The 25,916-nt window shown below is 39.0% G+C and overlaps 1 protein-coding gene across 1 annotated transcript in view; it reads left to right on the top strand.

Annotated features, from left to right (window-relative positions):
- The window catches only part of LOC139736027 (kynurenine/alpha-aminoadipate aminotransferase, mitochondrial-like), a 31,952-nt gene extending 6,337 nt beyond the window's left edge, over nucleotides 1-25,615 (top strand). The window contains exons 4-12 of the mRNA XM_071646773.1: nucleotides 1,926-2,055; nucleotides 2,402-2,476; nucleotides 6,369-6,484; nucleotides 8,625-8,784; nucleotides 12,571-12,650; nucleotides 16,547-16,643; nucleotides 17,419-17,545; nucleotides 24,075-24,283; nucleotides 25,534-25,615. Of these exons, the coding sequence (XP_071502874.1) occupies nucleotides 1,926-2,055; nucleotides 2,402-2,476; nucleotides 6,369-6,484; nucleotides 8,625-8,784; nucleotides 12,571-12,650; nucleotides 16,547-16,643; nucleotides 17,419-17,545; nucleotides 24,075-24,283; nucleotides 25,534-25,599 (1,060 nt within the window). The 3' untranslated portion in view covers nucleotides 25,600-25,615. The remainder of the gene's footprint in view (nucleotides 1-1,925; nucleotides 2,056-2,401; nucleotides 2,477-6,368; nucleotides 6,485-8,624; nucleotides 8,785-12,570; nucleotides 12,651-16,546; nucleotides 16,644-17,418; nucleotides 17,546-24,074; nucleotides 24,284-25,533) is intronic.
- The last annotated feature ends 301 nt before the right edge of the window (nucleotides 25,616-25,916 follow it).

Below are 25,916 nucleotides of genomic sequence, written 5' to 3'. Positions count from 1 at the left end.
TTTTGAGCCATTTTCGTTCTGACAGGCATGTATAAAACGTCATGCAGCGTCGCAACGATATTCATGATTTTTGCAAAAATGGTGTCAAAAGATGCGCGAGACTTGAAAGTAAAAAGTCAGCGAATGGCGTGGTCAAAAAATTTCGCGTGGCGGAGTAGTCGCGAAAAATGTCGAGGGGGAGGTGATTCAACCCCCCCCCCCCCGGCCTTTTTAAAAGGATTAAACCTTATTCAAATTCATGAATTTCTTCCGTCGAGATGTTTTCATTGCAACTGATTGACAAATTGCCCTACATCGACGTAAATAAGCACTGAATTGATCAGTGTTTTAGTAGTAGCCATGATAAAAAATCATGGGTGTACATACTCGAGCAGGATTCGAACCTACGACCTCCTGATCACCGGACAGGCGTCATCTCCACTAGACCACCGTTCTAATCCTTATAGCATGCAGCGGGTACTGCTTTGTTAAAACATTGATCAATTCAGTGCTTATTTACGTCGATGTAGGGCAATTTGTCAATCAGTTGCAAGGATTAAACCTTTCGTTAGGAACCAAAGGGAGAGCCCCTTTTTGTCATCTCCTAGACATTTCTGAAAATGATCTTCTGAGAACTGATAATGAATTCTCATGATGTATAAGATTCCAACATACACTGAAAGTGTCTCTTTCTAATGAAACTTACCCCCTCGTAAATCACTTGCGGTATTCCATGCAGACACTGAAAGAGTAAGAAAAACTGTCATCAAATAAGGCTGTTGCTTTAATCACTTTGCCTTCGTGCAAGTAAGACAGGCCAGGGCATGGAGATGGCTACTATATCCATGACCAATAATATGAAAAGAGATACAGGGTGTTTCGTTTTCATGTTAATTGACAAGGTAACAACCATAATTGATGAGGCACGATACATCACATACACTTACTGAAGACGTTAATGTGTGTCTCACATATACTAGTACGAAGCATGCCTATGTAATTATTTTGTTCCCCTGAATTCAAGAGTTGTATGATTGATCATATCATGTCTTTGTTGTCTGGATGACCCACTTCTGTGTTTTTTTCCACATCTCTGACCCATAAATGACCCTTGACCTCCTCTCTGACCCAGTGACCTCTTGCTCCACTCTGACCCACATGACCTCTTGCTCATACATGTATGTGTCCCATTTTAAGACTGCTGGCTGTCTCTGACACAATGACCTTTAAGTGCTTTTCTTTATCCTAGTTTGACCTCTGGCTCCTTTCTTACCCATTATGACCTTTGGCTTCTCTGATCAATATGAACTTTGACTCTTCTCTGACCCACATGACATCTGACTCCTATCTGACCCATTTACCTTCTGGCACCTCTTTGACCCCTATACCCTCTGGCTCCCCTCCTACATTTACTGTATCCATGTGACATTTCTCTCTGACCCATATGATCTCTGGCACCTGCAGTAAATGACCCATATGACCCTTTACTCCTCTGACCAATATGATCTTTGACTCTTCTCTGACCCACATGAGCTCCTCTTTGACTCATTATCCCTCTAGAGACAACCCTGGCTCCTCTTTGGCCCAGTGATCTCTGCCTTCCATCTCACTTGTACGCCATATGTCTCCTCTCTGACCCATATGAGCTTTGACTCTTCTCTGACCCATTTATCCTCTGGCTTCACTTTGACACCTATGATTTCTGGCTCCCCTCTCACCCATATGACATGTCTCTCCTCTCTAACCAACATGACCTCTGCCATCTGTCTGCTATATGTGATCTTTCGATGCTCTCAGACCAATGCGACCTTAGTCTCCTTTCTGACCATCATGAAGTTTGACACCTCTTCCATGTACTGTCTGACCTTTGACTTTTCTATGACTCACAAGACTTTTGGTTCTCTTTGATTTGCATTTTTACGTTTTGTTCTTCTCTGACCCTCCAGCTTTGCAGAGCTAAGAGACTGGTTACTGGAGCTCCAACGCCACCTTCATAGCCCCCCAACTCAAGAGCGTACGGATGGAAGTCGTCTCCACATGGTGATCACACCGGGTAGCCAACATGGTCTCAGCATGGTACCATCCCTACACCTTTTTCTAACTGTTAAATCAGGTTCACAGATTTATTACCATTTCGTACAAGGTTTGATTTTATGATGAATCAAATCTGTAAGAGTCTTCACTCCTGTCTTCTCAGTGGAAATGACATCACTGTATTCTATGCCAACACATGTGCTGTAATGAAACATCCTCAAACTCAAATAGTAATGGCAACTAGCAAATCTGAATACATCGAAGATAGATGAAGAATGGTCACATATTTTGTTCTACTAGAAAAGACATGTTTATTTCACATTGTGCCGAGAGTATAATATCAAGTTTTTCACTATGTCCCTGCATCTTTTCTCTTTCTTCCTGTAAGGCTTGCGAGGCGCTTATTACTCGGGGTGATAAAGTCTTGGTTGGAGTCCCTATGTACTCAGGAGCAATAGCAATTGTGAGTTCCTCATCTTCAAGTATGTGCATGTGTGTGTGTATGTGTGTTTGTGTGTCAGTCTACAATGTGTATGTATATCCTTGTGTGCATTATGCATGTTTTTATGGTAATGGTATTCCTTTGTTGGTTATTTTGAGTTGCTGTGTTTCTTTGTCTAGGGGTGTTTTTATTTGGGTACCGTAGCAACAGTATCACTCTCGACATGGTCATTTTCCTTTTCCTGGGATCGGTTATAAAATTCATATTTATGTAATTTTTTTCCCATCTAGACTAGTGGGATAGCAGTCGGTGATTGGATGCAGACAATATTATGATAGTGGAACATTTTGTTCTTCCAATCTTTGAATCAAATGTTTTAATGTAGGTCCTATAGTCTTTCATGGGAAGGTCTTTCCTCTAAACAAATGGCAGACTAAACAAAAGGATGATGATGTCTGTGGTGCAGTTGATAGAGTGATTTTTAAAAGGTTTTGGGAGTGCCTAAATTTACTTCAGCTTCAGCAGTGTTTTCCCCAGCAAGTTGTAGAGATGTGTTCTTAAATATACTGAAAACAACTACATGTACGATGTATGCATAATGTAGCATAAGTATATGCATGATGCCTTTGGTATTCAGTAACATGTCTACTGTTCAAACCTGAGGATTTAAAATGCTAGTTGGAGAGGTTAAAAGTACTAGGTGTGATAGGATTTCAAGTCATCCAGATGGAACAAGCTGTAAATTTTAGTGCTTTATATGGCCTTTTTAGAACCACTCATTCTCTGTACGTGATATTTTACTTTTTTTTAAAGAATTTAGACAGTTGTTAACACAGATGATATGAAAGTGAAAGTAAGCATCAAAGCAGAAATTTGTGTGCAGGTACTTCAGAGTGCATTTTCAGTTCTGTCTATTTGACAAAATCAAATTTTACCCACAAATGAGTTTGCCGAGTATGTGATGATTTGGTGAATATCACTGCCTGAAGGCTTTTGCTTTCAGGCGCTAAAGATAGAACTTTGTCCTGATGAAGAACACAAGTGTTTAGTCTTTAGTCATGAAGATTTTTATGCCGTAGTGCATGACAATAAATGATCTGAATTACAATAAATTGACTATCTACCTCCATGTGATCAAACCTGCTTCCACTGCCAACCTGTTTTACAATCCTCACCAACATCACTTTAAAATAACTTGCCTCACTCTCCAGCATTTGTGACCCTGCATCACAAAAACCCACAAAAAGTTGCCAGACATGGATTTTTAGTTCAGGGCATATTCTGAAAGAGCAGACTCAAAGCTTTAAAATGATGTATAACTCAACTCAAATGGACTCCCCTAACCTATCTAGATACTGGGAAGAAAGCACACACTCTGGAAAAGTGTGAAGTGAGAAAAGAGCCTCTGAAGTACAGGGTCTAGCTGTGCTAGCTGTGTGATGAAAGGGACAAAACACAGGATGTAAACCACCTGAGCAACAACAGTGAAGGGATTATCAGATAAAGCTGAAATTGGGCATGCTCTATTAACACATTCTGTCCATGATTACTGCCAACTTTCAAAGCAGTAGTATTATCCATTCAAAAGTCATTAGACTTGAGAGTGAAGAGTGTGCAAAGGATTTCAAGAAATGAAAAGGGGCCTTTCAGACATACCTGATCATTCTACTCTCCCCCAAAATAGTTGTAGAAAACCTGCTGAAAACACACTTGCTATTCATGTTATGATCCCAAACTAAAGAATGATGTAGAAGAAGGATAGCTCTTTCAGAAAATATAAAAAACTCAACATTGACTCGGTTAACCCATTTCACCATTTTTTAATCCTCATGTAAAGTCAAGGGCTGTGACTTTTTGTTAATTTTGTGATACAAGGTCTCATTTTGAAAGTGCCGTAATTAGGACCAGGTTTAAAGAGTCCAAAGAAGCTGTCAGTTGGTATGGTTGTTTTCTGTAGTTCTCTCTACAGACAAGCAGAACAGTACATCATTTGATTGTATGTGTTTTTGTTCATTTTGATTTGTTCTTTTCTGTTCTAACTTTGTTTTCACTTTATTGAGGCAAATCTTGTGTTTCTGTTTCGATGGACTTTCAAAATAAGTTTGTCCTGACACGATGAGAGGGAGGGAGTTGCGTGTTTGCGTGATGAGAAAATTGTATTCGTGTAAGTTGTTGAACAATCCACTTTCTGTTTTCATTTGAGTGTCTGTAGGCCCTGTATTTATAAATAGATTTCATTTATCTTCGCATACATCAATACCTTTTTATGCCTCCGCAACGAAGTGGCCGGAGGCATTATGTTTTCGGGTCGTCCGTCCGTCCGTCCGTCCGTCCGTCCCGTTTTGTTTTTGTCGATATCTCAAGAACCGTGTGGTGGTTTTACATCAAACTTGGTATGAGGGTATATCCTTGGGGGATGATACTTTGTGTGGATTTTAAGGTCACAGGGTCAAAGGTCAAAGGTCACAGGTTATTTTGTGAAAAAAAAATTGAAATTTCATGTTTTTCTCCATATCTCGCAAATGGTTCAAGGTATCTTCATGGAACTTAGTATATATGCTTGTACCGATGGGCAGTGATTATCTAGGGAAGTTGGGGTCATGGGTCAAAGGTCAGGGGGTCAAAGGTCAAGGTCAACTCCTCAAAATATCACTACTTTCCTTAAAATGCAATATGCCTGAAGGGTTTTTTTTTTTCAAACTTGATGTATGGCATGTATTACCCAATATATATTTTTGGGGAAGTTTCTTGCCAAAAGGTCAAAGGTCAAAAGGTAAAAGGTCAAGTGAAAGTGCTAAATTGCACTTTTTCCTCCATACACGTATCTCGAAAGTAACTCAAGGTATCGTCGTGAAACTTACATATTTATGCATGTTCAACCTAACAGTGATTCTCTTTGGAACTGTGAGATCAAAGGTCAAAGGCCAGGTTTAGATAATGCTATTTTCCCATTTGATACTGAAATTATGCTTTTTCTCAATACCTTGAAAATTACTCAATGCATAGACTTATAAAAGGGTCAAAAGTCAAGTAAAAATCATCAGTTCCCCAAATACCTGCACTCTGACATTTTAATCATTCATCCAATTGAACCTAGTTCTAGAAAAAGTGAACATTCAGCACATTTGTGTCAAACCTGTCATTTTAATATTTTGCCAATTGTGTGAAACTGTCATCACACATTGTCAAGACATTGTACTATAGACCTATTAGGAGAACCATGCATTATGGCGGAGGCATATCAGTAGCCGTAGCGATATATCTAGTTTATCGTCTACTTTCAGGCTTAGGGGAATAATGATTATTGTATTGAATAGTCATAAGGAACACCAGGAATTCATTTTAGTGCCCAGTATCAAACTGGAAAGACTTTAAACGGCAGAAAACTACTATGAATTCTAGATGGCTGTGTATGTCTCCTTCTGACCACCTTCTTCAGGCAAGATCAGATGCATTCTTTCAAAAATGATTTACTGGAGGTGCTTTGGTCCTGGTTACAGGGTAGCCTCTTCAGTACAGTGCACTTCCGTTATAACGAAATTCCGGTTACAACAAAGTGAAAAAGTCGGACCACAACATTATCCACTCTGTGTGTTTTTATTGTTTATTTGTTTGGTTATAACAAAATTTGGATATAACGAAAGAAAACTTCCAGTCCCCGTGGACTTCGTCATTATGGGAGTCCACTGTATAACCTCTGTTCTCCCTGTGGGTCATAGCATTATCATCAGGCCTACATATGTAGGCCTACCCCAGCATTGCCAGTTGGTCAATTGGATGTCAGTGGAGAGTACATTTAGTCCATTTAGTCCATTTAGTCCCTTTGAGTGTCTAGAGCCTTAACCACTGAACCACATTGCTTTTCACATCAATTAACCACCTTGTGTCATATGTTATTACCCCCTCCATACAGATGGAGCCCCTTGGAGCCGAGGTTCTACCAGTGAGGGTTGATGGAGAGGGATTGGACCCGGACCACATGGAGCAGATCTTGTCTCAGTGGGACCCAGAGGAGGCCAGGAAGGGAGGGTGAGACTGCAGCAAGTTAACCCTTTGAGTGCTGGCTGGCACTGAAAACCCCATAGCGTTGTACACACTGTTCAAAGTACCTGGTACAGAAGGGGTTAATTTAGGGATATCAAGGATGAGGTTCTTAACCCATTGAGGACGGGCTGATTTTAATACAACACACATTTCCCATAGACCCTTACCCGAGCATACTCGGGACTCGCCCTCAACGGGGTAATATTTCCAGTCTGCCATGTCCTTTATCACCTTTTTAAACTATGGTACATGTGTGATATGATTATGATAAGAGTGTACTGTGTGAAAGAAATGTGGCAATAAGAAGTGTAGTATACTTGTCAACTGTTGGTTACAAAAATGCCTATTAAAACTAGAATTGATATATGTACTTGGAAAATGTGAATAGTGCTTCTGGGAAATCAAGTCTGCATAATTTCTTCTTTGCCTGTAATGGCCAACAGAATAGTTTGCTTTTCTAAGAAAGTGTATTTCAAAGTGAAAATGCTCATCAGTAAAAGCCAGCTCTTTCATTTTGCTGAAGTACTTTTGACAGCATGTTGAGAAGTGTGTACTCTCCTACATCATAAGAAACAAAATGGGAACAGAACTATTAATTCTTTAAGAGCATTTGATTCTTGGAAACTTAAACATTTTTTGAGAAGCATGTTTCCATCGAAGTGCAAGCCAAACATGGCTTTATCCCACTTGAAAGGATATTCCAGACGATGAAATGTATATACGTGCCATATAGTGAGTCTAATTGGGACTTCCTGACAATTCAGCAATTTAATTCGTGATTGTGGAGTACGGTACTGAATGGAAAAGTGTATATGTGTACATCACACTCATGGTGGGATCAGAGTCAATATTTTTGCACGTTTTAAATTTGTGAATAGCAACCAACTTGCAAAATTCATGAAAATGAAAACTTTGCAAAATATTTTGTATATGAATAAAGTACGGCTGTACCATGTGTAGATTTGTGGAATATATTGTGGTCCTTGAGCATTGAAACCAATACTCTGAAAAACCCAAAACGTAAAACACTGCACAGAGTTGATGATTTAGCAGGGCCATATCTATTCTAAAAATGTAGCAATGTAATTCAATTACAATACCACTTGCCTAACAACTTCTCCTGTGTAGACTTTATGCGTGCTTTCTTCTTTTGTTCTGCTTCCTTGAGCATGGAATCATGCCTTCTTATGTGAAGCTGCCATGTCATTATCCTCATTTATTGTGATTTGTTATGAATTTTGAGAACGTTTTCTTTCCTCATTCCAATCACTATAAATTCTGAAAGTCTGTACCCAGTATAACCAGTTTATAGAATGATGTTTTATGCAAAAGTCCCAAAATCATGAAGATGTCTCCTTTAACCCGTTGAAGACTAGTCCCGAGAATACTCTGTCAGGTGTCTAGGGGAAATGTGTGTTATATCAAAATCAGTCCGTACATATATTCAGTCATAGGAAGGCAAATTACTTTTTTTTTTTTTTTTTTTTTTTGGGGGGGGGGGGGTCACACTTGATGGACTTGATAGGATGTCAGACCAAAGATCCTTCACATTACATAAGATGGTCAACTCTCAGTCTAAAAATGAAACGCTGTGCTTGGAATTGTGGGATTTTTAAGGAGTGCGCCACTAGCGTTGAGTGGGGAAAGTTTCCACGTGAGCTGTACTTTCCTGATATGTTTGTGTAGGACCAAGACAGGCTAAGACAAGAATGAAGGAATTTTCTGTAAAGAATCATGAGTAAACCTAAGAATTGGTGCAGTGCATGAAACTGCATCAATAGCTACAATGTAAGTGTGATCAAACCGTCAGCAGGTTTGTCGTTATTCGATTTTTCAAAAGACTGTACAGAGTTTTCATCTCACTTCCCTGGTCACAGCGAGGGGTAGACTCGCACACAGCTCGCTCAGCTCCGCTCACAGGTCACTAAACTCGCTGTGACTGTGCACGTCCACAAATTACTGCGAGCTGCCTTCACAAAAGAGGCTAACACTTGTTCGATCTACACCTTCTCAACGCTAGTTGGCGGTAGCCACTTCTGTTTCATCCGTGTAACATTGTTAGAGTTGATCATCTATATGGAGTGTAGGATCTTTGGTCAGACTATGTTGTCTTTTCTGTCTGCAGGTCCGATGCTCCGAGACTTCTCTACATTGTGCCTAATGGGGACAACCCGACTGGAAGCTGTGTCACCTTAGAGAGGAGAAAAAAGATCTATGAGCTGGCCAGAAAATATGACATCATCATCATGGAAGATGATGCTTACTACTTTCTGCAATTTCAAGAGGTATTTGACAAGATTATATCTATTGAAATGATTTTAAAGATCCTTATGATATTGCTCATACTGGTGGGAACTGGTCCTTTGAAATTATGTCTTCCATAATTGTGTATGGGGCACTCTAGAAAAATGATTTAACAACTTAAAATTGGGGTCTTAACGTAGATATGACCTGAATATGAACCAAATGAGACTGTGTACATCAGTACCCGGGGGATGTTTGCTATTTTTTTGTAAATGAAATGTAAAAGTTACAAAGTAATAAAAGTGATGCCAGATTGTGACTGTGATAATTACAATAATGACAGAGCTGTGATGTCGCTCTGTTGGTAGGGCATCTGCTTTTCAGTCCAAATGGCTCTGGTTTGATTCTTTTTGAGTCTAGCTGAGCAATGTTGTGTGTAATCATACAGCTGTACCTTCCCCTCTTGTAAGAGGAAAAAATATTCCATCCCTTGGGTAGGACATTAAATGGAGGGCCTGTGTTCGAGTTATTCACAACTCATGTACATAAAAAATCCCAATTCATTTATTCATTGCAAAGAGCATGGTTTGATCCCTGTGCAGTGGTCCATGACTGTACCCACATATGAAAACAGGTGAATGATACCCACCTCTCATTGTTCGCCACAGGTGACATAGCAGTAATCAGCATCAGCCAAGTATTAACCATGCTCACTGTAAGCAGTGAGCCATAAAAGGAAAAGAAGAAGAAGGGGGAAAAAAAAGACAATTATTACTAGAAAAGCACTCGGAGAGCACAGACCTTTTCAAAGCAGCTCTTTTCCACAAACATACCCATGCTGAAAGTTGCCCTTATTTCTCACTGATAAAGAACCCTTTCTGTTGTGTCTCAGAGTTTACTGGTTCATCAGAAATGAGTTGCATGCTAGTACTGAATTGAATTGAATTGAATTGATAAGGTTTATTGTTCCTGAAATTAGCAGCCCAGAGGCTGAAATACATGTACATTCAGTTTACAGAGTACATGTACAGTGTGTACACGTATATAGATAAAAATCACAGTGCTTCACAAATAACATTTGAAGGTGTTTACAATAAACATATTGAGAAATTATACATAAGATCATACAACTGTTAATCTAAAACAACAAAAACTTACATACATGTATACAGTCCAACAACGGAGAAAAAAACACTCAAACATGCACTCAGTGTGTAGTGTGTATGCACACCTCAAAGTCACACATCTTGAATTTGCTCATTTGTTGGTCTAATTTGCCAATGATAATCCTTAAAGAAAATATGATAAGAAAAGTATCCTGGATCCAGACAGCTATCCGGACCACGACCAAAATTTAATCTCCCGTTCTTGTGCCATTATCAATTTTTTAATATGCAGTCATATATGGAAACTATGTTTTTCCTTTGAGCACCAAAAATGTATCAAATGAAAATCAGCAAATATCTTGTATCTCATCGCCAAATGATGTGGTGACTTGATTTCAACAGCAGCCAGCAGTAGAAATAATACATCTCCCTGATTCAATAGGACGCTACCCTGTTATTCCCTCAAAACCTTACTAACAGAGAGTGAAGGCCTCTCTGGTTTGGGAAGCAGTATTGCCCAGATGCATGTTGTATCACACAATGCATCTTCATTTTATTGGAATCTCGCTTATTTTCAATTGACATGTGAAACTTGGCAAACCTGATGTATTTGTGCTCTTGATGATGCTTGCTGACTTATCAACTGCATAATTATTCCATGGGAAATGGGGCAAAGTGCCAATGAATGTTGACCCAAAAACCTTTTCCTGGGTTTTTTATGCATGAGTACATTTTCCCCAATTTTGTATACATATTATTTCATGGTTTCGTGTGAGAAAGTAACTGAAAATCTCCTTGCCTCTTTGTTCTAACAATCAGAAATCATACAGAAACTGAAAGTTCTAATTTGTGCCGCATTTGGACTGTACTTTTCAGCAAGTTTCAACTCTCTGTTTACATGTTGTGTTACAAGCGTGCGTGCGTGTGAGCATGCTAGATTGGAGAGCAGGGAATTCTTAGGACAAAGGTGAATTTCTGGGGTAAATGTCATGGAGTTTATGACAAAATACTGAACACATTCTTGGGCAAGCATCTGGAACAAATGATAAAATCTTTCTTTGGAAGGAACATATCTAGTATGAGTCAAATGCATTCATACAGGTTTGATTCATACAGTTAGGCACATTATTTCTGAAATCAGTGCACACTAGCCATATTTTAGAATAGTCGTAGCTTGCTGTGTTACCATGTGATGTCAGAAAACTTTCTGCCATAGTTTGAAATATCCAGCAACTGTTTCCTTCTTTTACTGCATGGAATTGCCATAATAATTCTCAGTGTCGCCATTACCTAGCTAGGTACCGTGGGCAGAGCAGCATTTTAAAGGCATTATGGGATAGCCCAGGAGACTTGCCCAGGTTTTGGCTGCATATGCACTCAGGTCACGTTCCGTTTCTATCCAGGGGTAGTTTTTGTTGAAGATTTTTTGGCTTTCCTCCATGTGACCAGCACAAGGAAGCCTTGCAGTAGTGAACCATGACTCTAGTGACGTCAAATCAGTAAAATTTCTGAAATCTTAAACTCTTTTTTTAGTTGAATTCTAAGCAAAGAAAAAAAGCAGCAAAAAAAGAAAAGCAGACCAAAATTGCATTGAATTCCATGGGAACTAAGACATGTGCAAAACACCCAGAAGTGACAATGGCACCGAGGAATCCCACAGTGCATCTGTTACAGGACGTTTTAGCATGCGCATAGATTTTCCGTGCTTGTGGCGATACCGAGAATCCCACTAACAATTTAAACTGAATTTCCCAGGTCTGCATGAGGGAGAAGATTGAACTCAACTTTGACACATTTAAACCTGTCTCCTCTGTCATTCCTGGATGTTTACTATTCATCCAAAACACTATATTCACATAGTTTAAAAAGAATTGCAATTTGATATTTAAACCTCAAGTTGTATTCTCTCATATGCAGTTTAGAAGTGTGACTAATAGAGGGAAAGTGATAGACTAGTCAGGAAATTCTTTAATGGGGGAAGTAGTGAGAGTGCAGACAAATAAACACATTTTGATCCAAGTGTAATAAAGGCCACATTTTAATGGGTTACTTCATATCACATTTATTTTTATTAGGACAATGGCCTTTAAGGAAAGAGGAACCTTGAGTTTAAAAAATTATGGAAGGACAGCTGAAGTTATGGGATATTATTAAAAGGAAAGCATGTTATGGCAGGAAAAAACATGCACGGCATATTTAAGATGTTAAGACTTTGCTAAGTTTTAATGTTGCAGTTAAACAAAAAAGAACAAATTAAAATCTTCATATTCATCAGCCCATAATATGCATTCAAAATCTTACTCTATAAGAAATCTCTATAGCTTGTCATTAGTATTTATTTTAATATTGTTATCATCATTTCATTATTATTAGAATGGTTTATTTGGTGAAAACTTGCAAAATCATAGCCCTATATTATAAAAGATATTACTATGATGCATATTAAAATATCTTCAAATTAAACAGAACACATTGAGCTATCATACATTCATAGGATCCACATGAGAAATCTCAAATATGAATTTGTTGCACAAAAAGTTACTACATGTTTTACCAGTGATTCAGAAGTAAGATTCACAAATACATGTACAATCATGTATATCAGACATACATAGCCCTTGCCTAGACAACTATAATGTATGTTTACCTATCATAGGAAGAGACTTCGTATAGACTTCCTGTATAATTCATGTACATTGCTCACGTTTGTTTGCATACCAGAAATGCCCAAGTTTCCTCTCTATGGATGTGGATGGGAGAGTGTTACGCTTCGATTCCATCGCTAAGATCATCTCAGCCGGGTAAGCTTCCTGGTGGGGGTGTGTCTTAGAGTGGCTGACTGTCTGCGTGTCTGTCTTAAGTGTTTCTGTCCGTCATGTCTGTCTGTCTTTCTGTGTGTGTGTGTCAAGGAATCACCATCTCTGTCAGTGTTCCAGAAATCGTTTAAGACTTTCCTTTTCAATAACTGATTGATTCATTTTGTACTTTTTTTCTTTGTCTGTTGTATTTTTTTTTTTACTTTTCTCCTACCTCCCAAGTGTAAGGGATTTGTGAAGTGCTGTGATACATGTGCACTCATTGTAAGAGCGCTATATGAATACCAATATTGTATTGTATTGAATTGTATTGTATTGTATGCGTGTGTGTGTGTGTGTGCGTGTGTGTGTGTGCGCGCGTGTGGGTGTGTGCATGTGTGTGTGTGTGTGTGTGTGGGTGTGTGTGTGTGTGAGTGTGTGCATTTGCGTGTGAATTTGTCTCCATGGCCACATCTGGGTTAATTTGCTTGAATGTGTTTGAATGAATGTGGGTCTTTCTTTGTGTATGTCTGTATTTCTGTCCATGAGTGTTTCTGGGTACATGTCTGTTTGTTTGTCTGTTTCAGAGTGCATGCATGTTTGTTTGTCTGTCAGTTTGTTTGTGGTGTATGTGTGTGTGTGTTTGTGTTTGTGTTAATGGCTGTATATGGCATGGTTGTGAGTCAGTGAGTGTGTATATCTGTGTATCTGTCTTTCTTTGTGTGTGCTCATTTGTGTTGCTCTTTCTATGGCCATTTAACAAAGTCCTCGGGACCGGCAGTTTTCTTTTGTTATATCGGAATTTTGTTATAACCGAACAAATAAACAGTAGAAATACATAGAGTGGATGACATTGCAGCCCAAATTATTACTTCGTTATAACCGAAATTTCATTATAACCGTGTTCCTTATAATGGGAGTGCACTGTATCTCTATGGAAGAACAGGATCAGTGGTGGAAATGAGCTGCATGCTTGGCGGAGGTCTGCGCTCTCAGAGTGCTTTTCTAGTTGATTCTGATATGGAATCTGAAAAGTTGCAAATTCTTCAAAATCAGAGTTTTGAAAACTGTCCTTTAGGTTGAACCAAGATACTCAACCTCAGCAATCTAGAATCATTTGTCATTAGATACTTCAGAAACATGAAGATATAAACAATTACTCCATGTTATGTATAACGTTTCTAATGGAATGCTTCCAGAATGTCTATTTCAATATTTTGAAGAACCTATAACACATTATTTTCTGAGAAACAGTATGAAGAAATTTATATTGGGTAAGGTAAAAATAGAAGTTGAAAAAATAACTCTTTCCTGTAGAGGAGTCCAGAGTTGGAATCAGTTAGCTTATAACTTGAAATGTAAGTTCTCTTTGTATCCAGTTTCAAACAATCTCTCGATATATCTCTGCTGTAGCCTAAACAACTGCCCAGGATTTTTTTTTTCACTCCTTTTTTTTCTTCTCTCTCTCTATTTGATTTTGTTGAAATAACATGTGACCGTAGGCATTTGCTGTGTTTTCCTTTTTTGTAGTACTTTTTTAATGTTTCGTTGTTTATGTTGTTACCTGAAGCTTGTTCCGTTCTTCATTATTGTATATGTAGTCTGTATTTATTTCTGCTATTTATATGTTCTCATGATTCGCAGAAAAACAGCTTTGATGAAGCAAATTGCCGTGATTGAATAAAATAAACTGAAACTGAAACTGTGTACAGACATATTATTCTAGTATCATTGTGATATGGACAAACAAGATACAGTTTCCAGTAATAGGCTTGGAAGACCAGGCTGATTTTATGAGGTCAAACCCACTGTACTTCCAGTATTTAACAGTCTTTGAGTGTGAAATTTATGGACATTTGCAGGGGCGGATCCAGGAATTCCATAAAGAGGGGGTGCCTTTACAAAATTAAAGGGGGGAGGGGTGCCCCCCAATTTTTTTCCTTTTTATCTCTTTTGTTTTTCGAAAAAAAGGGGGGGGGGGCACATGCCTGATGCGCCCAGCCTGGATCCACCACTGCATTTGACTCATAAGCACAGACTGAGCTGCCAAGTCTCACGCATCATTCTGCGTGAGACTCGAGCATTTAGGGGCCGTCTCATGATCTCACGCAGGGCACCCATTTTTCTCAAGCATCGCGCAAAGTCTGCAACTTGGGCCTATAATAATGAGCATAGCTCAAAAGATTAAAGTGATAGTTGCAATTGTAGGTATATTTTCCTTTTGTCTTTCAAAATAAGTAAAAAATAGTCACTTAAAGGGATGGTACAGGATTGGTGGAGATGAGAATTTTGCTTTTAACTTTTTGCGAGATACCAAGAAAACACTTCTGACATAGTACAGAGCTAACCATTTTGACCCTTACTAGGCCGGGGGGGCCTCCGAGCCCCCCCCCCCTCGATGTTCCGCGCGATGTATCGCAATCGCAAAAAGCTATCGCTGCGACATTTCATGACTTTTTCTTTCGAGTCTCCCGCATCTTTTGACACCGAATTTGCGACGCCCGGGCGCGCGGTTCCGAAGTTATGCATAAATATGTACATGCATGTCAGACCAAATATTGCTCAAAAACGTGAATTTGTGTACAATTTCAATGCAAACTGTGCTTACAGGCAAATTTCATAAAAGCATGATTATTTTGGTGTTTTATTGATTAAAATCAATGAATAACATACATTTGTATTTTCTTGTTCGGAGCGATGTCGCAGACAAATTTCATCAAAAAAACAATGAAAAACATAAAGTCGAAAAACAAAGAAATACATAAGAAATTCAAAAAACAATAAAATACTTAAGAATTTTTTCTGATATCACAATTTTTTTATTACATTTGCTAATGACACAAAAAAGAATATTTACACAAAAAATGTGCCTGTTTTGAGCTTTATTTTGTGATTTATACCAAATAGTCTGATTTCATGCTTCATTATGCATAAATTAGCATAATTTAGCATAAATGATAATTTTTTGAAAAATCAACTTCAAGGTATTTTAGATTACATCATAGGCAATGTGTGTGCCAATTTTCGTCGCGATCGCACGGTCGACGGCCGAGATCTGGAGGGGGGGCCTGGGAGGCCCCCCCCCCCCCCCCCCCCCTCCCGGCTCTATCAACTACCTAAATAGCCTGGCCTAGTTAGGGTTAATTAAGAGGTATTCAAAGTTTATTTGATGAAAATCGGGTTTGGAAAGACTGAAACATCCAAAAACAAAGTAAAACAAAGCGAGCGTAATAAAGTGTGGGTCCCACACTTACAAGATGTATTAGAATCGCTCTGATTTGGATATCTCAGCCATTTCACAACCAATTTTCATCATAATAAATTTAGAATTCCTCATGGAATTACATGCTCTTTCATATTTCATAAGAGGTTTCTCATTATCTCACAAAAACGTTAGAAAACTGAAATTAGGTCTCAACCAAAACTATACGATCCCTTTAAGTATGCACCTGATCGCACCATTAAGAGCTAAAAATTGAAAAAGCTCCCTACCGTGGGAGGCCACAGGGGGGGGGGGGGAACCCCTCCCACACCCTCCCTCGCGCGCACATTCGCTCGCCGAGATGCCGAGTCATGAAAATCTCACTCATAAATTTTTTTGAACTTGGCATCCCTGCACAGAATAGGTCAATGATACAAGGAAGGAAATTCATTTGAGTACATGTACATATATGTCAATTTATGCTAATGATATCATTAGAGCAGATAGCATTTTGGGGTCTTTGTTTTTCTTTTGTACTTAAAAAGTACATTCAACTCATTGATGATAGAATAGCTATTCTGGGCACAAATAGGCACGTATGTCGTGAAGGTTGCTCTCATGGCATATGGCAAGTACAAATTTAAAATTTACAGATTTTTGTGTTTTCCACTTTCTCCTCATCTGTTTGAATGACCTGCAGACTGCGTGTTGGCGTGGTAACTGGACCACATGACTTGGTCCATCGCATCATCATGCACATGCAGTCTTCGGTGTTACACACCAGTGTGCTAACTCAGGTAAGCCTGATCACGGTTTTCCACTCTGATACACCAATACTGCCCTCTACTGTCACGACACTGTACATGACAAGTGAGCTGTCAAGATTAGCAGGGAACAGTGTTATACATAATGAGTCAGTGATAGAGAACTGCAGAGTCTTCAAAGTATTCACCAGTTAGTTGACTGGCTGTGGAAGTAAGAATCTTTTCAGAATAACAGAGTGTTAATGTGAAGGAGAGGATAAGATTATAAAGTAACTGGATGGAGGTGGATTCATTCTGTAGATGGAATTTTTGTGTGTTCATTCATACTGGTTTTAAGTGTGTGAGATGTGTCTGAAAATAATAGCTTATTAACCCGTTGAAGACGAGTCCCGAGAATACTAGGGCGGGTATCTATGGGAAATGTGTTTTATAGCAAAATCAGTCTGTCCTCACTATAGGTTAAAGGGCCAGGATCATATTGAAGTCGAAGTTGTGCTAAGATATTTTTTTGTTTGTTTTTTGGATCATGTATATCCATTCATGTTTTAAATGGAACCAGTATGCAAATACAACAATTTCTTCCTTGCTCATTTTCAAGATGAAACTCAAATCATGTTTACACTAGATCTGTAAACACTCAGTCAATATACCCGTAAATGCATCATAGTAACCATGATGACAGTTTCTCCAAAATACATCCCCAAATTTGATTTTTCACATTCAGCATTTTTTCCAGGATGATTTGATTAAGACATTGTGCCAGCCTGAACCTTTTGATAACTAATGTGCATCTGATGTTCATTTCCAGCTGACTTTGTACAAGCTGCTGAACAACTGGGGCGTGGAAGGGTTCCTAAAACACGCCTCAAAGGTCTGCGCTTTCTACCAACAGAGAAGAGATGTCCTGCTAGCGGCTATGGACAAACACTTGACCGGTCAGTTTGGGTAGTTACCTATCAGGCCTGTTTGTGACAAAAGTAATTTTGGGAGTTTTTTAGAAATTTTCTGAACTGTACTATGTTATTGTGAGTCGCAAACTTGACAGTGAAATCAGATAGAGAATGAAACAGGAGTTGAATTTCTTTTGTTGTACATCTTCTTCTCCTTCTTCTTCATCTTCTTCTTCATCTTCTTCTTCTTCTTCTTCTTCTTCTTCTTCTTCTTCTTCTCGGGTTACTACACTCAACCCATCCAGTGCTCCACAGAATTTCTGTCATCAATCCACATCATTTTGGTTACTCAGTCTGCTCAGGTAGGAGGGGTCATTCCAGGGCCCCATTTCATAAAAAGTTGCTGTGATAGCAACTCTTGCTGGGATGGCAATTGTCAAGGTAACGACAAGAATCCAGCTTCCTGATTGGCTGTTGCCATTGAAATTTGCTGTTCCAGCAAGATTTGCTGTCCTAACAAGGTGTCTCATCATCTGTTCTTCCCCATCATCAAGGGGACACATTGCTTTCCTTACTTTTGTTCAGAGGAAAAACTTTCCCTAAACAGTGATATTGATGAGTGAACAGTTTTAAAAATGATACAGGCATAAATCAGTGAGCTTTTCAATGAGTTTAACCTGTTGAGGACAGACTGATTTTGCAACTACACGAATTTCCCATAGACACCTGCCTGAGTATACTCGGGACTCGTCCTCAACAGATTTCTCAAAGTATAAAGCGTGTTTGATAATTCTGACTGAGGGAATGCAACAATTCTACTTGTGTCCCTGAACTTTAGCATTTAAGTCAGTACAGCGTCATCTTTTGTCAATAGTGGTTAATGTTGTCTCTTTACTTACTCTTGAATTTTAAGTGCTTACAGAGATCCACTAATGATATGTAAATTTCATTGGCCTCTGCTGAGATATCTTATATCAAAGTAATATGTAGTAAGGTCTAAAGTCCTTCCCATTTGGAAAGCTTAAAGTCTGGTGAGTAGCAAAATGTTGATGCTCTAAATACACATGTTGGTCTCTTTCATAAAATCTGTTGGTACCCACGTATGAATACCTAATCTTATCAACTTGCCTGCTTCAGGTCACATGTCATTACACACCAGGAATTCCATTCCACAACAGGTTGCTCTTGTATTGTAGAAACACTTCAGTGAATTGGAAGTGTGTTGTTTGTCGTCGAGAATTCTTTACAAAAAAAAGCAATTTGTAAAGAATTCTTTATTCTTTCTTCATTGTGGGATTTCATTCCACAATAGTTTGCTCTTTTATTGTAAAAAACACTTCAGAATTGGGAAGTGTGTTGTTTGTCTTCAAGAAGTCTTTACAAATGCATTTTTAACGTGAAGGTAACAGGCATGTCAAGTCAAGCTGAAGATGGAATGAAAGGGGCAAATGCACACACAAAACTCATTCATTTTTATCATTCATGCTCAAAGCTGTGAAAAGGTGGGCTGATTCAGTGCAGGCCTGTACTCATTTTCAGGGCTTTTGACTGCAGTTAGATATAAAAATGTGTTCTTTTATTTATTTATTTATTTGTCTACTAAGTGGATGATGAGAACAAAGGACTGACCTTACATGCTCCAAGCTCCTTATAGAAGTAATTTTCAATCATTAGCATGTCTTCATGAAGCCCCCTAGTCTTTTATTGTCCCCGCCGAACGAGTTCGAGCAGGGGACTATGAAACGGGCTCCGTACGTGTGTGTGTCCGTGTGTCTGTCCGTCCGTCTGTCTGTCTGTCTGTGCGTCCGTGTGTGATCAAAATGTTCAATTTGCTACTTCTCTGTCATTTATGAGCCAATTTTAATTCTGTTTGCTTTATATGATAGCACTACATGGGAGCTTTTAAACTTCTACACAGAATTTCAGTTGTGACCTTTGACCTTGACCTTTGACCTATATTGTACATTTTGCTTCAAAATGCTACTCCTTCGCCATTTCTAACCCGATTTCGATTCCGTTTGCTTTATGTGATGGCACTAGGTGAGGGCTTCAAAACTTCTACACAGAATTTTGACCTTTGACTTCTTTGACCTTTGACCTTGATTTTTGACCTATATTGTACATTGGCTACAAAATGCTACTCCTTCGCCATTTCTAACCCGATTTCGATTCCGTTTGCTTTATGTGATGGCACTAGGTGAGGGCTTCAAAACTTCTACACAGAATTTTGACCTTTGACTTCTTTGACCTTTGACCTTGATTTTTGACCTATATTGTACATTGGCTACAAAATGCTACTCCTTCGCCATTTCTAACCCGATTTCGATTCCGTTTGCTTTATGTGATGGCACTAGGTGAGGGCTTCAAAACTTCTACACATAATTTTGACCTTTGACTTCTTTGACCTTTGACCTTGATTTTTGACCTATATTGTACATTGGCTACAAAATGCTACTCCTTCGCCATTTCTAACCCGATTTCGATTCCGTTTGCTTTATGTGATGGCACTAGGTGAGGGCTTCAAAACTTCTACACATAATTTTGACCTTTGACTTCTTTGACCTTTGACCTTGATTTTTGACCTATATTGTACATTGGCTACAAAATGCTACTCCTTCGCCATTTCTAACCCGATTTCGATTCCGTTTGCTTTATGTGATGGCACTAGGTGAGGGCTTCAAAACTTCTACACAGAATTTTGACCTTTGACTTCTTTGACCTTTGACCTTGATTTTTGACCGATATTGTACATTTTGCTACTAAATGCTACTTCCGGCGGGGACATATTTTACGCACCGCGTAATTTCTACTTTTCCTTGTAATGTATTGCTCCTTGTTCCCTTTGAGGTAGCCTGTGTAAGTTAGTTCTACATTATTATAAACAAACACACAAACTAGTGCTGAATGCTGAAACTGAATGGTTGACACAGTAAATTAATTCATCAACACTTGTTTTATAAACTGACAGCTGGATCAGAAACTCATTTATGATACAGGCAGCGTGCATACGGACTTACCTTGGAATAAACCTCGTTGAACAATGTAAAGTTTATTATGCATTCATCTTTTGCATTTTGCTTTAAGGCATACTTGTTCAGCCAAAGTTTTGAAAAGATTCATGTTCTTAGAAAATTGCTTCTTTCTCTTTTTGCTTGAGTTTTGTGCTTACAGGCAAATTTCATAAAAGCATGATTATTTTAGGGTTTTATTGATTAAAATCAATTAATAACATTAATTGTTTGGAACAATGTCGCAGACAAATTTCATCGAAAAACAATGAAAAATATAAAGTCGAAAAAAACAAAGAAACACATAAGAAATTCAAAAAACGATGAAATACTTAAGAAATTTTTTCTGATGGCACAACTTTTTTCTCATACATTTGCTAAGGACATTAAAAAGAATATAAAAAAAAAATGTGCCTGTTCTGAGCTTTGTTTAGTGATTTATACCAAATTGTCTGATTTCATGCATCATTATGCATAAATTACCATAATTTAGCATAAATGACAATTTTTTTGAAAAATTAACTTCATGGTACTTTAGATTACGTCATAGGCAATGTGTGTGCCAATTTTCGGCGCGATCGCGCGGTCAACAGCCGAGGTCTGGAGGGGGGAGGCCTGGGAGGCCCCCCCTCCAGCTCCCCGGCTCTATCATCTACCTATTATTAGCCTGGCCTAGTTAGGGTTAAAGGTTAAGTGTATACATCAAAGTGTCACCTGCATTATCAATACTGTAAAAGTGGAAATTTTCGCGGTGTGGAAATTTTCGCGCATTTCGCGCAACCAGAAACTAGCGTGAAAATAAAAGCCCGCGAATATTTTTGCTTGCCATATGTTCCTGTGCGTGCCGTCTTGATTCCGCGGAATTAAAAACACGCGAAACTCTTCTGACCCGGCCAATCGCGAAAAATTAGTCGCGCGAAAATATCCACTTTTACAGTACTGATTCAGTCAGATTTCCCTTGAATTACACACTTGTATGGATTATGAAAAGTTTATACATTTCTCTATTAGATATGGCAGCCAGTAAAGTTTGTGCGTCTATTGTAGGCCCATTATTCAGAAATGACACACACAAAAGGACAATTTATGACTTAAAAGTGCACCCTGTATACTGTAAAACCAGAAACATTTGACAATTGGAGTAGACAGCCTTTTTAGCAGCATAAACCTTTTGTAGATTGCTGACGATGAAAAAAAACAAACAAGAAAACAACATGAATGCAAAAACTACCATGCACACTACTACAGTACCGTATGTCCTATACAACACAGTACTGTCATTCAATGCATTGTGTAGACAAAATCTTTTGCAGATAGTTTACTCTCATGAATCTTGGATCCTCGCAAAATTTTCAGAGTTTCATGTACACAAAAATTTCTGGTTTTACTTACGTAGTGAGTGGCACACAGTGCTGATTAAATGGTTTCATGACATTTGATCCTGCGACAATTGCTCCCATGAAATATTTGCATGCTAAGCCAAACATAAATTCTACCCTCGGATATAACCCTAACCTTAATTCTAATCCTCACACCAAACTAAACCTAAAACTGTATCACAGCCCTAACCCTAACCAATGCTGCACACTGGCACTGGTCCGATGGTCCCTGACCAATAAAAAGCACTGTCAGACCAGTAACTTTTTCAGAAAACGACCAGTAAAAAATGGAAAAATTGGGTACCTACTGGTCCGACAGACAGGTCAGACCAGTAGAAAAAAGATGGGTTAATGTGCAGCCCTGCCCTGACCCTAAGTTCTTGGAGAAAAAAGGCCAGAGTAATTATTGTCAGAGGAGCAAAATGTTATGTACTGTAAAAGTGGAAATTTTGGCGGTGTTGAAATTTTCGTGCATTTCGCGCAACCAGAAACTAGCGCGAAAATAAAAGCACACAAATATTTTTGCTTGCCATACCATACATGTTCCTGTGTGATGTCTTGATTCCGCGGAAAAAAAAAACACGCAAAACTCTTCTTACCTGGAAAGCGTGAAAATTTAGTCGCGCGAAAATATCCACTTTTACAGTAACGGATTATTGAAATATACCAAGCAGCTGTGGTTGAGTCAAAACTTAATACAGATATCAGGTTATTGATATAGTTTTGACCACTGTGCAATCTTACTTTCCATCAGGTCTGGCTAAGTGGCATGTCCCTACGGGTGATAGTGTTTTGACCATTGTGCAATCTTACTTTCCATCAGGTCTGGCTAAGTGGCATGTCCCTATGGGTGATATAGTTTTGACCAGTGTGCAATCTTACTTTCCATCAGGTCTGGCCAAGTGGCATGTCCCTACAGGTGATAGAGTTTTTACCATTGTGCAATCTTACTTTCCATCAGGTCTGGCTAAATGGCATGTCCCTACGGGTGATAGTGTTTTGACCATTGTGCAATCTTACTTTCCATCAGGTCTGGCTAAATGGCATGTCCCTACGGATGATGACCAGTGTGTAATTTTACTTTCCATCAGGTCTGGCTAAGTGGCATGTCCCTATGAGTGATAGTGTTTTGACCATTGTGCAATCTTACTTTCCATCAGGTCTGGCTAAGTGGCATGTCCCTATGGGTGATAGTGTTTTGACCAGTGTGTAATCTTACTTTCCATCAGGTCTGGCTAAGTGGCATGTCCCTATGAGTGATAGTGTTTTGACCATTGTGCAATCTTACTTTCCATCAGGTCTGGCTAAGTGGTATGTCCCTATGGGTGATAGTGTTTTGACCAGTGTGTAATCTTACTTTCCATCAGGTCTGGGTAAGTGGCATGTCCCTACAGGTGATAGTGTTTTGACCATTGTGCAATCTTACTTTCCATCAGGTCTGGCTAAGTGGCATGTCCCTATGGGTGATAGTGTTTTGACCAGTGTGCAATCTTACTTTCCATCAGGTCTGGCTAAATGGCATGTCCCTACAGGTGATAGTGTTTTGACCATTGTGCAATCTTACTTTCCATCAGGTCTGGCTAAATGGCATGTCCCTACAGGTGATAGTGTTTTGACCATTGTGCAATCTTACTTTCCATCAGGTCTGGCTAAATGGCATGTCCCTATGGGTGATAGTGTTTTGACCATTGTGCAATCTTACTTTCCATCAGGTCTGGCTAAATGGCATGTCCCTACGGATGATGACCAGTGTGTAATTTTACTTTCCATCAGGTCTGGCTAAGTGGCATGTCCCTATGAGTGATAGTGTTTTGACCATTGTGCAATCTTACTTTCCATCAGGTCTGGCTAAGTGGCATGTCCCTATGGGTGATAGTGTTTTGACCAGTGTGCAATCTTACTTTCCATCAGGTCTGGCTAAATGGCATGTCCCTACGGGTGATAGTGTTTTGACCATTGTGCAATCTTACTTTCCATCAGGTCTGGCTAAGTGGCATGTCCCTACAGGTGATAGTGTTTTGACCAGTGTATAATTTTACTTTCCATCAGGTCTGGCTAAGTGGCATGTCCCTACGGGTGATAGTGTTTTGACCAGTGTATAATTTTACTTTCCATCAGGTCTGGCCAAGTGGCATATCCCTACAGGTGATAGTGTTTTGACCACTGTGCAATCTTACTTTCCATCAGGTCTGGCTAAGTGGTATGTCCCTACAGGAGGTATGTTTGTCTGGATGGACCTCATCGGAGTGGAGGACTCCTACGAACTCATCTCAGAGAAGGCCATGGCCAAGGAGGTTCTCTTCGTTCCTGGGATCGCCTTCTACCCAGACAAAACCAAACCATCCTCAGCCATCAGGGCTTGCTTCTCACAGTGCTCTGACGAGGATATGGAAGAGGTAATTGTAAGGGCCATCCTGGCTTACTATCTTTCTTGCTGAAGCTCTGTATGTGACCCTGCATTAAAAAAAAAATGATAATAAGCCCTAAACATAACAAGACAAACCCCATCACACACTGTAAAAAGTTGCATGATATGGATTTACAGGTAAGGGCATATTCTCAAAGAACAAACTGTAAGCTTTGAAATAACATATAACTCCATACAAATGGACTTCCTAAATTATCTAAATAATTGTTAATATCCATCATCTTTTACTTTCAAATTTAACACCATTATAATTATGGTTATTGCTGTTATCAATATGATATGGACCAGCTTTGAGTAGGATACAATATTCAATGCTTGACGTAAAATTGTATTTTTTGAGTCGAAGATTAGGGAAATGTGATTGTAGTGAGGGCGATTATGTCCATCTCTCGAAAGTAGCCAGTCCATATTATCGTTAGTATTACTCATATCAGGCATCTTAAACTGTACTAGAATTTTAGAAATTTATAGTAAAAAGGAAACTTTTCACAACTTCCCAGTGCAATGTAATAATTTTCCACTCAGCCCCAGCACAAGTGCTACAGCACAAGCAAGCAGCTTGCGTATCAATGGTATATTGCATGCAGTCACACATGCACTGACAACCAGAAAGTGGCTACAACAGCTGCATTTGACTAGTATTTCTATGTGTTAACGTATGGGAAAGTGCCCTCTGTCACAAAACTCTCAGCAACTGCAAACTCTCATCATTGAGTGCTCAAGTGCGCGGATGCTATATTCCATTCTCTCTTTAATAACACATAAATCCCATAGGCTTTTGTCCAAGAGGGGAAAATAAAAAGTATATCTCTCTTTTCCCTACTGGCACTTAACTCGTTTAGGATGGACTGATTTTGCTACAAACATGCATTTCCCGTAGACACTTGCCCAAGTATACTTAGTAATATTCGGGACTCGTTCTCAATGGGTTGAAAATGAGAGGAATTAATCCAAGTTTGTAAAACCACAACTCAGATGTCATATATAAAAGCTATTATTTCTATGGTCATCGTTATTGTTTTCACTGTGAATAAATTCAATGCCAATTGTTATTACAACATGTTCATATTCAAGTGTAGGTGTATCATGATTCCTATTGAAGATACTTTAGAATCTTATATTGCCATGCTTGAACAATCTTACCTGTCATATAAGAAAATGTGAAGAACCAGCTAAGAGGATCTTTGCTGATTTCTCCTAATGTTTTATTTTGAGCAGGGAATCCGAAGGCTGTCTGTCCTGTTGAAAGAAGAACTGGCAAACAACAACATCAAAAAGGAGTAACGTGGGAACGACCAGGAGCTCTAAGCATTGGTAACACCTTGTTCACGATACAATGCAGTCAAGCAGTGAAGAAACAAGTTGGGGTTTTTATGTTTTTAGTTTTTTAATTTTTTTTTTTCTGCCTTTAAAATCGCTAGACATGCTAGTCAGGTGTTTTAAGGGGTGACACCACATTTGCTCCTGCGACAATTGCTCTGGTCGTATTTTCTCCAAGGACTTTGGGTTAGGGTTGTGTTTAATAGGGTTTTAGGTTTAGTTTGATGGGAGGATTATGATGAGGGTTAAGGTTATGTTTGTGAGTAGAATTTACGTTGGGC

The sequence above is a fragment of the Diadema antillarum genome, unplaced genomic scaffold (genome assembly GCF_040938485.1).
Source record: "Diadema antillarum isolate AM-2024a unplaced genomic scaffold, OU_Dant_1.0 seq00000619_RagTag, whole genome shotgun sequence".
NCBI lineage: Eukaryota > Metazoa > Echinodermata > Echinoidea > Diadematoida > Diadematidae > Diadema > Diadema antillarum.
This window is presented reverse-complemented; position numbering and strand designations above follow the sequence as displayed.